This window comes from Gopherus evgoodei, chromosome 7, assembly GCF_007399415.2.
Source record: "Gopherus evgoodei ecotype Sinaloan lineage chromosome 7, rGopEvg1_v1.p, whole genome shotgun sequence".
NCBI lineage: Eukaryota > Metazoa > Chordata > Testudines > Testudinidae > Gopherus > Gopherus evgoodei.
The window spans coordinates 3101444-3114788 of record NC_044328.1 but is presented as its reverse complement, the minus strand read 5'-3'; the positions used below and the strand labels follow the sequence as shown (position 1 = coordinate 3114788).

The following is a 13345-nucleotide window of genomic DNA, read 5'->3' as shown; positions in this document are numbered from 1 at the left end:
TGTTTACTCATTCTTACAATACAAGAACAAGAGCACAATCAATGAAATGAAAAGCAACAAATTTCATAATGATAAACGAAATGCTACCTGACTCAATACATAATGCACCTTTGGAATACTCTCCTTAAGATGTTTAGCCAAATATCATGATAGATTTTGAAAGAAAGGATTAACTATTCTTGTGAATAACAACACATGAGTTGCCCAGGCAGGATAAAAAGCATGGAGATACCAGCCATCTGTTTTAGGAATAAGGCACCACTTTACTGCCTGGGATGGATGACTTCTCACATGGATTTGATGAGCTTCATGACTTAATTTAATCCTATTACTCTTGGTACAAGGGAGTATAACTAGAAGGAATGGGGTGAAATCTAGAAAAGAAAAGTGTAGGCTGAGTTAGAGACGACAAACTTCCAGACTGGAGCCTGTTGCGCAGTCTGACAGATCTCCTAATCTAGGCTGAACATAATCCTAGACAATAGAATATGATGAATAATCCTGCACTGACTACCAGGGGAGGGACTGAGTGGGAGCTGAGAGGTCCCTCCTTGTCCAATTTGCTTCTGTTACAGGCAGTTGCATTCAAGCTATCTCAGTTTGACTGACTCTCTTGAGGTGGATATAACTCCTCTGCTTCGGAGTGTCTTGATTTATTTGTAGTGAAAAGATAGGAGTCCAGGAATATAGGGAAACGTGTGACTCTCTGGACCAGAGTTAGGAGAGATCTGTAAGATTGTCTGGTTGGGAGCAGAGGTTGCTTATTGTTTTAGCTATGTGAGGGGGACTCCAAGGACCCACTGGCTTTATTGCTTAAATTGTAAACTCTGGGGCGGGGGCCATCTTTTTGTTCTGTTGTACAGCACCCAGCACAATGGGATCCTGGTCTGGGACCATGACTCTTAGACCTACAGCAATGCAAATAATAAACAAGGATGGTGATGGAGGGAGCCCTCTTCAGTCATGATGTCTGGTTATGTTTTAAGGAAGGAATACTCTGGAAAGAGATGCTTGCTGATGACTGGAATCGATTCATTCCCAGCCTTTCTCACCGTCTACACTTCTTCCTTGCTTACCATAGAGCTACAATCTACATGCTCTTCTTGTCTAGTCTTTAATTCTTTTGTGATCTGACATATCCTGGACCAACGTATTCCTCTCTAAAGATATAGGGGACGTGGGAGAATTTTCTTTGCCCACACGTTTGGAGGCCAGAGCCCACACCATCCTCTATCAAGGAAAGGGTGTGTCTAGTCCTACATAGTCCTGAGACATGAGTGGTAAAGTCAGCAGAATGACTGAACAAGCAAGATACCATGTATGCTGGTGGATAGCAGTTAGTTGGCTCATCTGGTGAATGATGAAAGGCAGAGAGATGAACCCATACAGATTTTGACCATAGCCCGTTGACCAACCTTGACCTGAAACCATACAACAATAATTCCCAGCCTTTTTATGTTGGAGCCACCCATACAGTGGTTTGGTAGATGGTCAACCAAGCTCCATGCTCCCTGTGCAGTTGCCCCAGCATAGTTCCCACCATCCCTCCTTTTCATCCCCATTTCTCAGGTGTTTGTTTGCATCTTCCCTCCCTGTTTGTCCAACTCAAACAAGTGCTACGTGCTGCTCACAGCAGGGTGGAGACATCATTTGGTGCCAGCTATGACTAAACAGAGTGGGAGTAACATGAGCAGAGAAGAGAAACTTAAGCTGGCTAATGTGCAGGTGAATGTGAGCTATTCCTGCAGCTAACTGAATTAACTGGCCATTTCAGGAATAGGTAAGGGAATGAATTTCACTGAGCAACTTGTAGGAGCGTGTTTGCAGTGGGAGGAAGTGTGGATGAGGAGTCGTGCAGTTTTCCCCTAACCCCACAGCTGTTTTTGTTTGTTCTATAAAAGGGGGAAACCTGGGATTATCTGATGTTTAAAAGGCCCTGGAGTATCCTGGCCTCTAATCCTAGATGGGCCACTAACTCTCTGTGACCATGGGCAAGTCACTTAAATTCTTTGTGCTTCATCATTGCAAAAAGTGTTCCAAAGCAGGAAAATCAGTGAAAAGTAATTCCACGTCTGAGCTGTGCTCTCCTGAGTAAACTATGGGGGGAAATAACTAAGTATCTCAGAGACTGTATTAAAGCTTTCCCTTGACAAGACCAAGATGTTCCAGGTGGTATGAGGCTTTTATCTGGTTCACCCAGGCATGGACATTAGCCCTGTTAGGTCACCCCCTCTTTTAATGTGTTGTCCAGTCTCATTTTAAATTATTCACGTTGGCCTGCTCTCCAGTACACTGTTTCCTGGTGGCTTCTGTCTGGGTTAAGAGAGTACACGAGGGAAGAAGGAAACTCTTCAGTAACACCCGTAAAGGGAACTGCCACTCAGTCAGTAGTGTATGTGTTTACAAGTGGCTGTTCTAGAAAACTGCTGTCTGGAGCATAGCCTACCCCTTGCCATACCATTAACGAGCCCTTTGCTGCTGCTGGTAAAGGCTGACTTCAGTAGATTGTTCTCCAAGTAATAATGTACATATTGCTGCTTTCCCTTAACAGTAGTAATATGTAGTAGTCCCAGCTGTCCGAAGCTGGGTCAGGTAACGTATGCGAAAGGGGAAGTGTTTCTGTTTAACTAATTAGAAAGTTGCTCTTTACCTGTCTGAGAGTGCCTCTAAAGTATGTGTGGGATTTGGTTATTTCTAGCATGGATTCTCAGTGTTTATAGGGAAGAAAAGAGGGTTGTTAATGCTACTGGTCTATTTTGCTCCCAGTAACTTGTGTTTTTTAACCTGGGGAAGTGTGGCATATGCCAGCATTGTCCAGGTGCCACCATCACAAGATGTTTCCTCACCTGTCCCAGTTATTTTCAGAGGAATCCTATGAGAATGACCAAACTTACAGTTAAGGTAGGAGGAAAACTCCCCATTCACTTCCATTTCTCCCAGCACAGAAATTTTATTTTGGTGGTTTTATCAACATTTAAAATCCAGGTGTGAGACCTATATCAAAGGAAAGGTATACAATAAGAGCCACCAGATTCCAGACAATTAAACTTTATTAGTCTGTCTGAAACACTAAGTATTAGCTTAAAAGAACAGTTTTTCATCTGCCCTCCCTGTTACTGTTTACTTTTTAGCAGTGTGGGAGAGGAGCTTCTTCTCCAGCCAGCATTGTTATTGCTGTTCTTTGTATAGCAGGTGTGCAAGCGTGCATGGCCAGTCTTGCCCTCCCCAGTCTCTGGAAAAATTCAGCACATTACATCTGTGGTGCCTGCAGCTTTCTCTGGTCCCAGAAGAACACAACCACATCTCTAAATGTCACTCCTCTGATTTGGCGGTGAAGTCCTTAGCCAGGCACCCTTCAGCCCAAGAATGTATCGTATGTAGTTAGATGGTACCTCTGAGAACTGTTGCCCCCCCAGGATCTCATGAAGCACGGCAGCCTGGACTTCATTCCACTGACCTTTCATCTAAATGTGTCTTTTTTTTTTTCTACTGAATTTGCTGCTGTGAAATTAGAAGCCGGATGTGAGCAAGCAGCTAACAACCAAGTGCAGGCAAAATTGTTACTTCTTAGGGTATCCGGGGGGCTGTTCATTTCAGTTTGTGTTTTTTTTAATTTCCTCCTGGAAATAAAATCCTGGCTCCTTTTTGTGGGGCTTTCTTTTGACTCAGACATGATGGTGGCGATCTGCTCCTGGGTTGTGTTGGGTTTTAAAAATGTTTCAGTGAGCTTTGCAGTGTGGAAACAGTAATTCAGTACATGGCAAGTGAGCCCATGTATGTGCTAAATTAACGGTTAACTTTCATGGAATCTGTTGTGCGAGATGGAGGCGGACGAAATGGGTAGCTTCTAAATTGAGCTTTTAAAATAAAAGTAAATGGACTGACTTGTTTAATGAGCTGGTGTTGTAGCTTTGAGTTCTGTCAAGTCAAATATAGGAAAAGCAAGTTCCAGCAGAAGAGGGCATCATGAGAAGTGGGCTGCCCTTCTGCTGTCATTGGCCCTTGGTTCTTTGTGCTAATCCCTCTTATGTGGGGATGGTTTTACTGGAAGGAGTCCTGCCTCTTCCAACCCCATCCTTCAGAAAATCCCATTTTTTGTTTGAAGAAGTGGATTGTTAATTTCTGGCTGAGCCCTACAGGTCCCCATGTTACACCTATGCTCCCAGGCTGCTCTTGGGCATCCTCCTTCCACCTCCTCTAAGCAATGCAGTTTGAGAGGTTACTGGGAAGTGACTTCAAAACATATCCATCCTCTGGCTGAGCCCACTAGCCCAAGGAGGAAGAGACAAGCCATGGGGCTTGGGCCTGGGTGTCCTGCTGGCTTTGCTGTGCGCTGCTGTAAGGCCCCCCAAGCAAATCTCCTTCCCAGCCTGATTTTAAAGTGATAGTTCTTATTAGTTTAGGGGTCAAATGGGGGGCATCTGGGCACATTCAGTGCTGCAGCTCAGCACTTCCATTGCTCCAGTATGTCAGAATGCATTGAGTGGTATGTGGTTATGGGCAAATGATTTTGTGGCCACGAGGTGGCTTGAAAACCCAGCAGTGCTGGAATTGTTGAGCTGACAGTGTCTTCTCCAGATCTAGAACTCTGAAGAGAGAGACATCTTGCTGCTCTAGCTGCACCATTCAATTCTTCTGCCTTTGCCACCCAGCTTCTAAAGTGCTCCAGAATATTTGGGCATCACATGTACTGCTGTTTAACTGCAGCAAAGAATCCTGTGGCACCTTATAGACTAACAGACGTTTTGGAGCATGAGCTTTCGTGGGTGAATACCCACTTCCTCAGATGCATGTCTGTTTAATTGTTACTTGTCTAGATTCATTAGATTTTTTTTTAATTGCTTAACTTGAACTATATTTCAGAATATGCACATGGCTGTGACTTTCCTTTCAACGTTGTTTGCTGCCCTCTCTCTGTTCCGCCCATCTGCCCTTCAGCACCACCCACCCATCCACCCATGGTACCTTTTTCTGTTATGCCACTGCTTTGACTTTCCCCAGTGTCTTTTATCTTGTGAGCAAAGTTTGAACAGTACGCAGAAAGTTAACTGCCTGGAGTCTTTTAAATATAAGTAACACGCACCCAGTAATAAGCTGTCGGTTGTTTTTTCGCTGCCTGCAAAGAAACATAAACACAGCGCTCGTTTCTGGCAGGTTTTTACTGTCAGAGTTTCTCCTATTATATTTATCTTACAATTTGCCAGGGGGTGAAGTTATTAAGTTTTAGCAGCAGCCATCGATCAAGTTCACAAGTTAACACGATAAAGGCTCTGAGCCGCTCCGATCCAGGAAAATGATGATCCTCACTCGGTAATTAACTAAATGAGAAAGTTAAATCTTACTTGAGAGCTGGGAGAGATGAAAGAGAGGTGTTTGTCAGTTTCTCAGTGGAAATTAGAAGCAGTTTTCTGCAATTCCCTAAGCTGCTGCTCTGTCATATTTTACATAAGCACTGGGAAAACGTCTTGTAATTAGTGCTGTCAAGGAGGATTTTTTTTGCTGAAGGATGTTGGAATAATTCATTAGATTATCAAGAAAGGCTTGTGTCCTGAAATGATTAGCACAGTGAAATTTAAACCATTAACGATAACAAGTTTAGAGCTTGCTGCAGTGCAGAGGCATCCGGGGTATGTCTGTGCCTATTTCAATCATTTCTTATAATTAAACATTGTCTTTTTTTTCCCCTCCCCATCAGTAGGTCCCATCCAAAAACGCTGTTAAGGTGGCTCTGTCTAGATCAGCGAGTTTACCAGCACTGGTGGTGCACATAGTTAGTTAGGAAAAGATGCAACTGCAAATAGGCAACACACAGTATTTTGAGTTTGAGAAGCAAAGAATGCATGGCCCCTGATGCTCTTGTGCCCACGTAAGTGACTAAGACATGTTAACGCTGGAATATCATGGAATGCCTTTCCCTCCCCTTTGGCTGTAAAGAAACTCACGTGAGAAACTGGGAGCATTGTTTTATTTTCTCTGAACCTTTTTAGAGCTTCACAGACAGGAAGGTGCATTTCTTGTAGAGCTAGTTGTTGGGTGTTTGGAGCATCCACACTTTGCTAGAGACGGGACCGTTCCACAAGCATCTTATGGTTGGGTCAGTCTGTACACACAAAGAGCTCTGTCATGGTTTTCTACCATGAGTAAGAGACCTCTGTGTTACAACCCTTCTGAAAAAAAAATGCTGATGTTGCTGGAAAAACACAGATGCCTGTAATAGTAGCTGAGAGTTGTGCTGGCATTTGGCTTTTCTTGTACTGTGGAAGGACCCATAAGCCCCATCTATGCAACAAAAACAACCTCTGTTGTTATGTGGTCCAACCAGATCATACCTTGGTTATTTTTGTTTTGTTCACACACATTTAGACTTATCCAACCTTTGTTTATCCATACTGAAATGTTGCCCCTTCTTGTAGATGTAAGCTATTATTTAGACTTAGGTCCTTTATTATGTTAGTTCTCTCCTACCTCCTCATGCATACAAATAGGCTCTGTTAATTGTAGCCACTCAGAAAAATGGCCTTGTAATTGTTGCTTGCCATGTTGTTGTAGCTATGTTTGTCCCAGGATATGAGAGAGACGAGGTGAGTGAGGTAATATCTTTTATTGGACTGACTTCTGTTGGTGAGAGAGAGGGACGAGCTTTCGAGCTCCACAAAGCTCTTCTTTGGGCTTGAATGCCTGACCGCTTCTTCAGGCCTGAAGAAGAGCTTGTAGTTACGGACAGGTTACTAAATTGATCTATTCAGTACCAGGAGATGTGACTAGAATTGATAGAATGCCTTCACCATCTTGAGTATTGTGTTCAGTGCTGGTCACTCCATCTCAAAAATGAAATAGACCTCTGCAAGTATAAAGGTGCCACTCACAGAAGCTACAGGTCCCAGGCTGCTCAGATCCAAATTAAGCGCTGAATGGTAGCACCTGTAGTCTCCAAGGTCATGCCTCCACATTAGAACCTGGGAGGGAAGAAGAAAAAAGTGGAGGGCTGTGATCTGCTCCTCTTGGACTAAGTTTGAGCGCTCTCCCATGTCATACACAGATGCATCTTCTTTGGGTAACGTGCAGTGATTGTTTGTGGTTCCAGTTGCCTGTGGTTACTTTTGATAATGAGGCAGGTAATACAGCTGCACCCCAACAAAGAGTAGAAAGCTCTGGGCTGAAAACCTTTTGGGTGGTACATTTGTATGAATATTTAACTTCATTTTATTCTCCGTATATCTGACAGCACTGCCTCTTCTGGAGAGGCTTCTTGATTGTAACAGAGAAGAGGGCATTTAATGCTCTAGCAAATAGTGACTGAAAAGAGGAAACAAAAGGCAGAAGGTACAGGTTTAAAACCCATGCTCTATTGAGATAGCCTGCTGTAAGATTGGCTGTGCAGCAAATGAAATGAGAAATGAAATGAGGTCAGGCTTATAAAATACACCATTTGTCAACTATCTCCAGCATTTCATGGGTTTTTCTGGTTTGCAAACAGCTAAACTGCAGTAAAAACAGCCAGAGTCCCTCAAGGCTGATGTTCAATACAGTCCATCCTTAATCTTTGTATGCCATGCCATTGCCAGGAAAAATCCAACTTTTCACGCCATGGAGTTCATTCCCACAGTTGCCTCAGAGATGTCAGCATTCTCTGTATAAACAGATAGTCCAGAAAAGTGTGTGTTTCTCCTCCCTCCAAATATCCCATTTATGGGACACTATTATCTACAAGATGAGTGAATATAAAACCATAGTACACGGATTTTATACTCTACCATTAGTTTGCAACTCTGCCACCAGCTATTGGCCATCTTGGATGATCCTTACTGAATGCTCCCAGAAACATTCCCCAGTGTTTGAGGACTCTTAGCTCCATTTTGAGGGGAATGAGAGAGGAAATAAAACAAGTGTTGCAGACCAGCTTGCTTGCGATGCAAAGCTGAGCAATGATGCAGTCTGATATCCTTCTATTGTGCTGTGGTCTCAGAAAATGAGAGTTAATTCAAACCATAATACAGAGCCAGAATATACTTTCTGTTAAAATGGCTGCTACTTACCATGGCAGTTTTGTAAGAAAATCTATCCAGCGACCTCTGTTAGAGACCCTTGCAAGTAATTTAGGCACAATATTTAGGTTCTGGTGTCTTAGGTATAAATATACAGAAAACAGATTGTGAAAAATTAAGTAGATTTTAAAGCATTCTGTCACTTTTGGTAATCCAAGGTGAGGGTATCACAGGTAAGGATTTTAGGTGAACAGGGAGGTGTGATCTGGGGTACAAGCCTGGGACCTAGGAGTTCCGGAGTTCTTGTCCTAGCTTTGGCAGGCACTTTCTATAGCAAATCACTTAACATCTTTCCATTGATCCTTCCTCCCAGTAAACAGGTACTACGTATCTTCCTCTTAGGTAAGAACTACATGTGGAGCATGTACAGTCTGGTTATTTTCTTTTAGATTGACTAAAATATCATTAATTGTGTTACTTGCTGTACCACAACGGGCATTAAGTGAAACTGAAATACTACATCACAAAATATAACTTGTATTTATTATGATAGGTACCATTTGGTTTTAACTGATAATTCATAATGCAGTAGCAAATGTAGACCAGAGTGTTTTTGGAAATGGAAATAGAAATGGTCTAATAATGTGAACTGTCATTACAGTGTCGTCGGTTATTAAAGCTTTGCTATGACACCAGCTTTCAGTGAGAATTATCAGGTTTGCAGATTACTAAGAGGAGACTTATCAAGGTTCATTGGTACATGGATATATCTTGACAATGTCCCTTTAAAACTTCTCTTGGTTAAATGTATGACCATTGTACTTAGCTTTAGATTCTTTTTTTTTTTTGGTTGGGGCAGAATCCTAAAAATAAATAGACATTCTCTTAGTTTAGTATTTAATAAAAGCTATTTAGTAACCAGCATGGGAAAACAGAGATTTCCCAGTTGACAGCTAATTTGGCTTGGGATGTGCTCATGGTACAATACGTGTGCTTTTCTTCCAGCTAAATCATTAAAAACAAAACTTCCATGCATCTTGCTTTTAAGCAAAGAGTGAAGAGTCTGTTTTCGCCTGTCCCTGAGAGCCCTTGTCAAAATCAAACTATGTTGAGACCTTCTGGTGAAATATTAACAGTGACTATAAAGTTTAGTATTTGATTCTTTGCATGAAGTACAGATGAGCACCAGATGTTGGGGTGTTGCTTCAACAAATTTTACTGTATACTATGTGTATTATTTAAATGATCATCGTGCAGTTTCTTATCCATCTCATGTATTTTCTATTAATTTTAGCAGCAGTCCATTGTAGCCCTAAAGCAAATACTTTAGAAGAGAAACAAATACAAATGCAGTCTTCTGTGGTGCACTGAAGTAGCTGATACTGGCAAATTAGGAATCTGTCAGCATTTTACTGTGTGTAAAATGTAACTAAAATGTGTTTGTATTAAGCTGCCATTCTCCCATCTAACCATAGTCCTTTGTGTGCAGCTCCAGCATGAACTGTACTGTCCTCCAAGGTTACAAGTTTCTGTGGCCACTTGCAGACTGACAGCAGCAAATGGGATATGCAGACTCAGCCAACTTTTGTATAATGGAATGTTAGCGTCCCAAGCTTTATTTCATGTTTTCTTCTTTCCTTTCAAGACAAAACTTGCCAATGGCACTTCCAGCATGATTGTGCCCAAACAGAGGAAGCTGTCTGCAAGCTATGAGAAAGAGAAGGAGCTGTGCGTCAAGTATTTTGAACAGTGGTCCGAGTCCGACCAAGTGGAGTTTGTGGAACATCTCATCTCCCAGATGTGTCATTACCAGCACGGACATATAAACTCGTACCTCAAACCTATGTTACAGAGGGACTTCATCACTGCACTGCCAGGTATTTCCACCCGGTTGGGGGAAGGATCTGCCATGTTATCTTTGAAAGAGCTATGGCATTTGGCTTCCTATTTAACAGTGGGCCTTCCCTGGGGGAGAGTGTTCTTCAGGGAGAAGTTTTGCAGAGTAGATAGCAGCAGATAGTGAATGAAAGGCTCTGTAGAAGGGCACGGTAGTAGTAACACTTCACTCAATATCTCTATCCTTTTGATTGAAATAAATGGAAGATTTTACCAAATGTCTAGGGCACATGACACAGAAAACAGAGCACCTGGTTGTCATTAAGACAGTAAAAGTGTCTGAATTGCAGAATTTTAAAAATTGTAACTACCTTTTATCGTCTCTGGTTTTCCGTTGGGATTTTTTATTCAGAATTTTGACCACTTTTTATTAATAAAATATTTTCCTGTAGCCACTGATTTGAACATTAATTACCTACAGTGAACAACATATCAGGATAGAGAGTGGATATGATAACATATTCGTATTTTGTACTTCTGTAGTGCTTTTCCTCTGAGGACATTGGCCTCAGCTACATGTTTGGATACTGTGGTGAATGGGAGTCACAGAAGTACCTAAGCAGATGAAAGCATTGAATAAACAATTCTGTCAGCACCCCTGTGAGGCAGGTACAATTATTTTCCCTGTTTTACAGATGGGGAAACTGAGACATGGGGTGGTAAGTGACTTGTCCAAGGTTATGCAGCAAGACAGTATCAAAACCAGCTTTAGAATTCTGGCTTTGTCGCATTCTCAGACCATTAGATCACACCTCCATAGAAGTTAGTGTATTATAATTCATTTGGCTTGGTTCCTGAGTCTCTGATGGAATTAAATAAAATGTGTTGCCGTCCTTGTTGATGACTCTGAACACTTAGCTGAAGAGAAAATTGTTTGGAAGAATTTCTGTTGCAAATTGTTTATCCTGTGCAGACCTTTGAAGAGCTGCTCATTCCTACATGCTCCTTCTTTCCAAACATTTGACTTCTAATGGGATTGTTCCACATGATACTTAAATTCTATAGCTGAAGACGGAGAAAACATGTTTGTTTTTTAATTGTGGATCTTATAAAGAATAAAGCCATCATGGGAGTGTTGCTAGGAAATTAAATACAAAGATTCATGGGATTTTATACATTATAACTGCTTCATAATCAAATGGCTCTGGTAGACCTTGAAAAAAATCTTTGTTGTGCTAAGTGTGTTGTTGTGGTGTTAGTTTTTAGAAATCTAATGGCAATAATCCCATGTACTAGAGCAGCATTATAATGTGTGGAACTCTTCTGTTACACAGACATAGGGAGCGATTTGAAGAGGTATTTGCCTTTCCATTATTAAGATTGAAGCACCCTCAGTTTCTGTTATAAACCCAATTTTTTTCAGTCTTTCTCTGCCCAACTTCATCAAAGTCAAACAAATTCACCTCATATTTCACCCGTTAATCTCACCCTTGGGATCTTTTTCTGGAAAGTTTTGGGAAGTAGCAGAAGTCATTTCAGAAGGGATTTAAAAATTTTTCTTTGAGTGGGTGCAGACGTGTTTTCCATTCAGGTGGGAGTGTGCCTGGCACACCCAAGCTGGAGAACTTTGCCTAGTAGTACCCTTAGGGGCAGCACTCACGCCCTGTGTCTCTTAGCCCCTCCCCAGGCTATTTAAGGGTAGTGCTCCTCCAGCCCCTGCTCCGTTCCTTCTCGCCACATCTGAGTAGAGTCAGAGCACTTGGTTTGGTATTTCCTTCACACTTGTCCATCTTAGTCTCTCTCAGATTTTGTTGTCTATATAGTAAGTTAGTTTAACGTTACTTATGTTTTTAGTTTATAGGAGTCAGAATAAATATCCCCTCACCAAGATGTAACTATTGTCCATTGTTTGAAGTGTCTGTTCCCAGCAGTGACCCCCACATATGGTACTTGTTGCTCCTGGGAAAAGGGCACGTTAAAGAAAGATGCTTCATCTGCAAATCATTCAAGAACAGAGGTGGTGAGGGACTTGCGCCTCAAGCAGCACCTTCTGGAGCTGGCCATGAGGCCCACTTTGGCACTGGAAACCCGCATGGATCGTTCAGCCTCCCAGACAACTTTGGAACCAGAGCGAGCCAGTGTTCCTTGACCAGACTCTCCTATCTCCCCCAGGGGGAAGAGAGATCACTCTCCTTCCTCAGGTCCTCTGGACTGCAGAACCACTCCAGAGATTGGAGAGATTCAGCCTTCTTTTGCAGGTGGAGCGCAGACAATCACTGTGATTCTTGTGATATGTGGGATGGAGCTGGGACATCCACTCGCTTTCCAGTCCCGAGGCGGCATCAGTTGAGCACTTTACCATTCACGGGAAGCTCATTGAGTCCATTACCAACAACATCGGCACCAGCTATTTCCATGCCATTGGTATCCCAGACAGCATCAGGCTTGCTTTGCCCCACTATCCTTGCTCCCCAGTTATTCAGGAGCATTCTGCTGTCAGAAGTACTTCTCTGTAGTCCTCTGTGCCACCTGAATTGATTGCAGATTTGTCTAGGTCAACAGCACTGTCTTCGGCACTGCCTAAGACTCAGAGTAGGCAGTCGAGGTCAGCCTCCTTATGGGTACTGAGGGGCGTGTTAGCACAGCTGCTATCTTCAGCACCAATGACAGTGCAGATCACATCTACGGGATCTGTACCACCCCTGGCTGCAGTACCACCTTGGTTTGCTACCAAGTGGGAGTGCAGTGACCTTGCCTATCCTCAAGACATCAGCTTCTCCCCCTGCTTTGGTCACGATGCAGCCAGCATATTGGGCTTCGGACAATGCTGGATGTTTGCTTGCTGCACCTGGGGTGAATCCCCCCCATTGTCTTCAGATGACTTGGGGAGGTTCATCAAGAGCAAGTTTGGAGGCACCCTCTCCCTCATCATCAAGACCTCATTCTCAAAGATTGTCGAGACCTCCTGTGGATCACTATCAGTACCAACATCAGCACTGTTCCTGCAGTAGGGACCGAGGGTCTTGGCCCAGTGCCTACTGCTCACCTATGCCATATCCCCATATTCAGTGGCCACCTTGGAATCTATGGACCATTTCTGAATCTGTGACGTCCTGATCATCAGCCTGCTCCAGAGCAAGGTCTCCTGGCCACTCTCAGTATTCCCTCTTCAGTCACCTTCATTGTTGACTCGGACAGAGGTGGCTTCCTCAGCACATGCCCAAGGACAGAGAGTTCTAAGAGGCTGGATCTCTGAATTTATTCAACCTCATCCTTATAAGTTGGCATTGCAAATTGGCAGGCACTGTTGCTGAAATATAATTTGGGGAATTGGGGGGGTCTGTAGCCAAACTCACAGACATGTTGCCTGAACCCTCCAGGGGAGAGTTCAGAGCGTTTATTGCTTACAGTTGTCTGGCCACCAAGACATCTTTGCAGACAGCACCGGACATAACAGATTTCACTTCCAGAGTTATGGCGTCAGTGATCACACTGAGAAGGGCCTCACGCTTGCAGTACTCTGG

General features: G+C 43.0%; 1 protein-coding gene across 1 annotated transcript in view; it reads left to right on the top strand.

Moving 5' to 3' along the window:
• The window catches only part of BTRC (beta-transducin repeat containing E3 ubiquitin protein ligase), a 180882-nt gene that overhangs the window by 127821 nt on the left and 39716 nt on the right, over positions 1-13345 (top strand). The window contains 1 exon segment of the mRNA XM_030570839.1: positions 9631-9862. Within this exon segment, the coding sequence (XP_030426699.1) occupies positions 9631-9862 (232 nt within the window).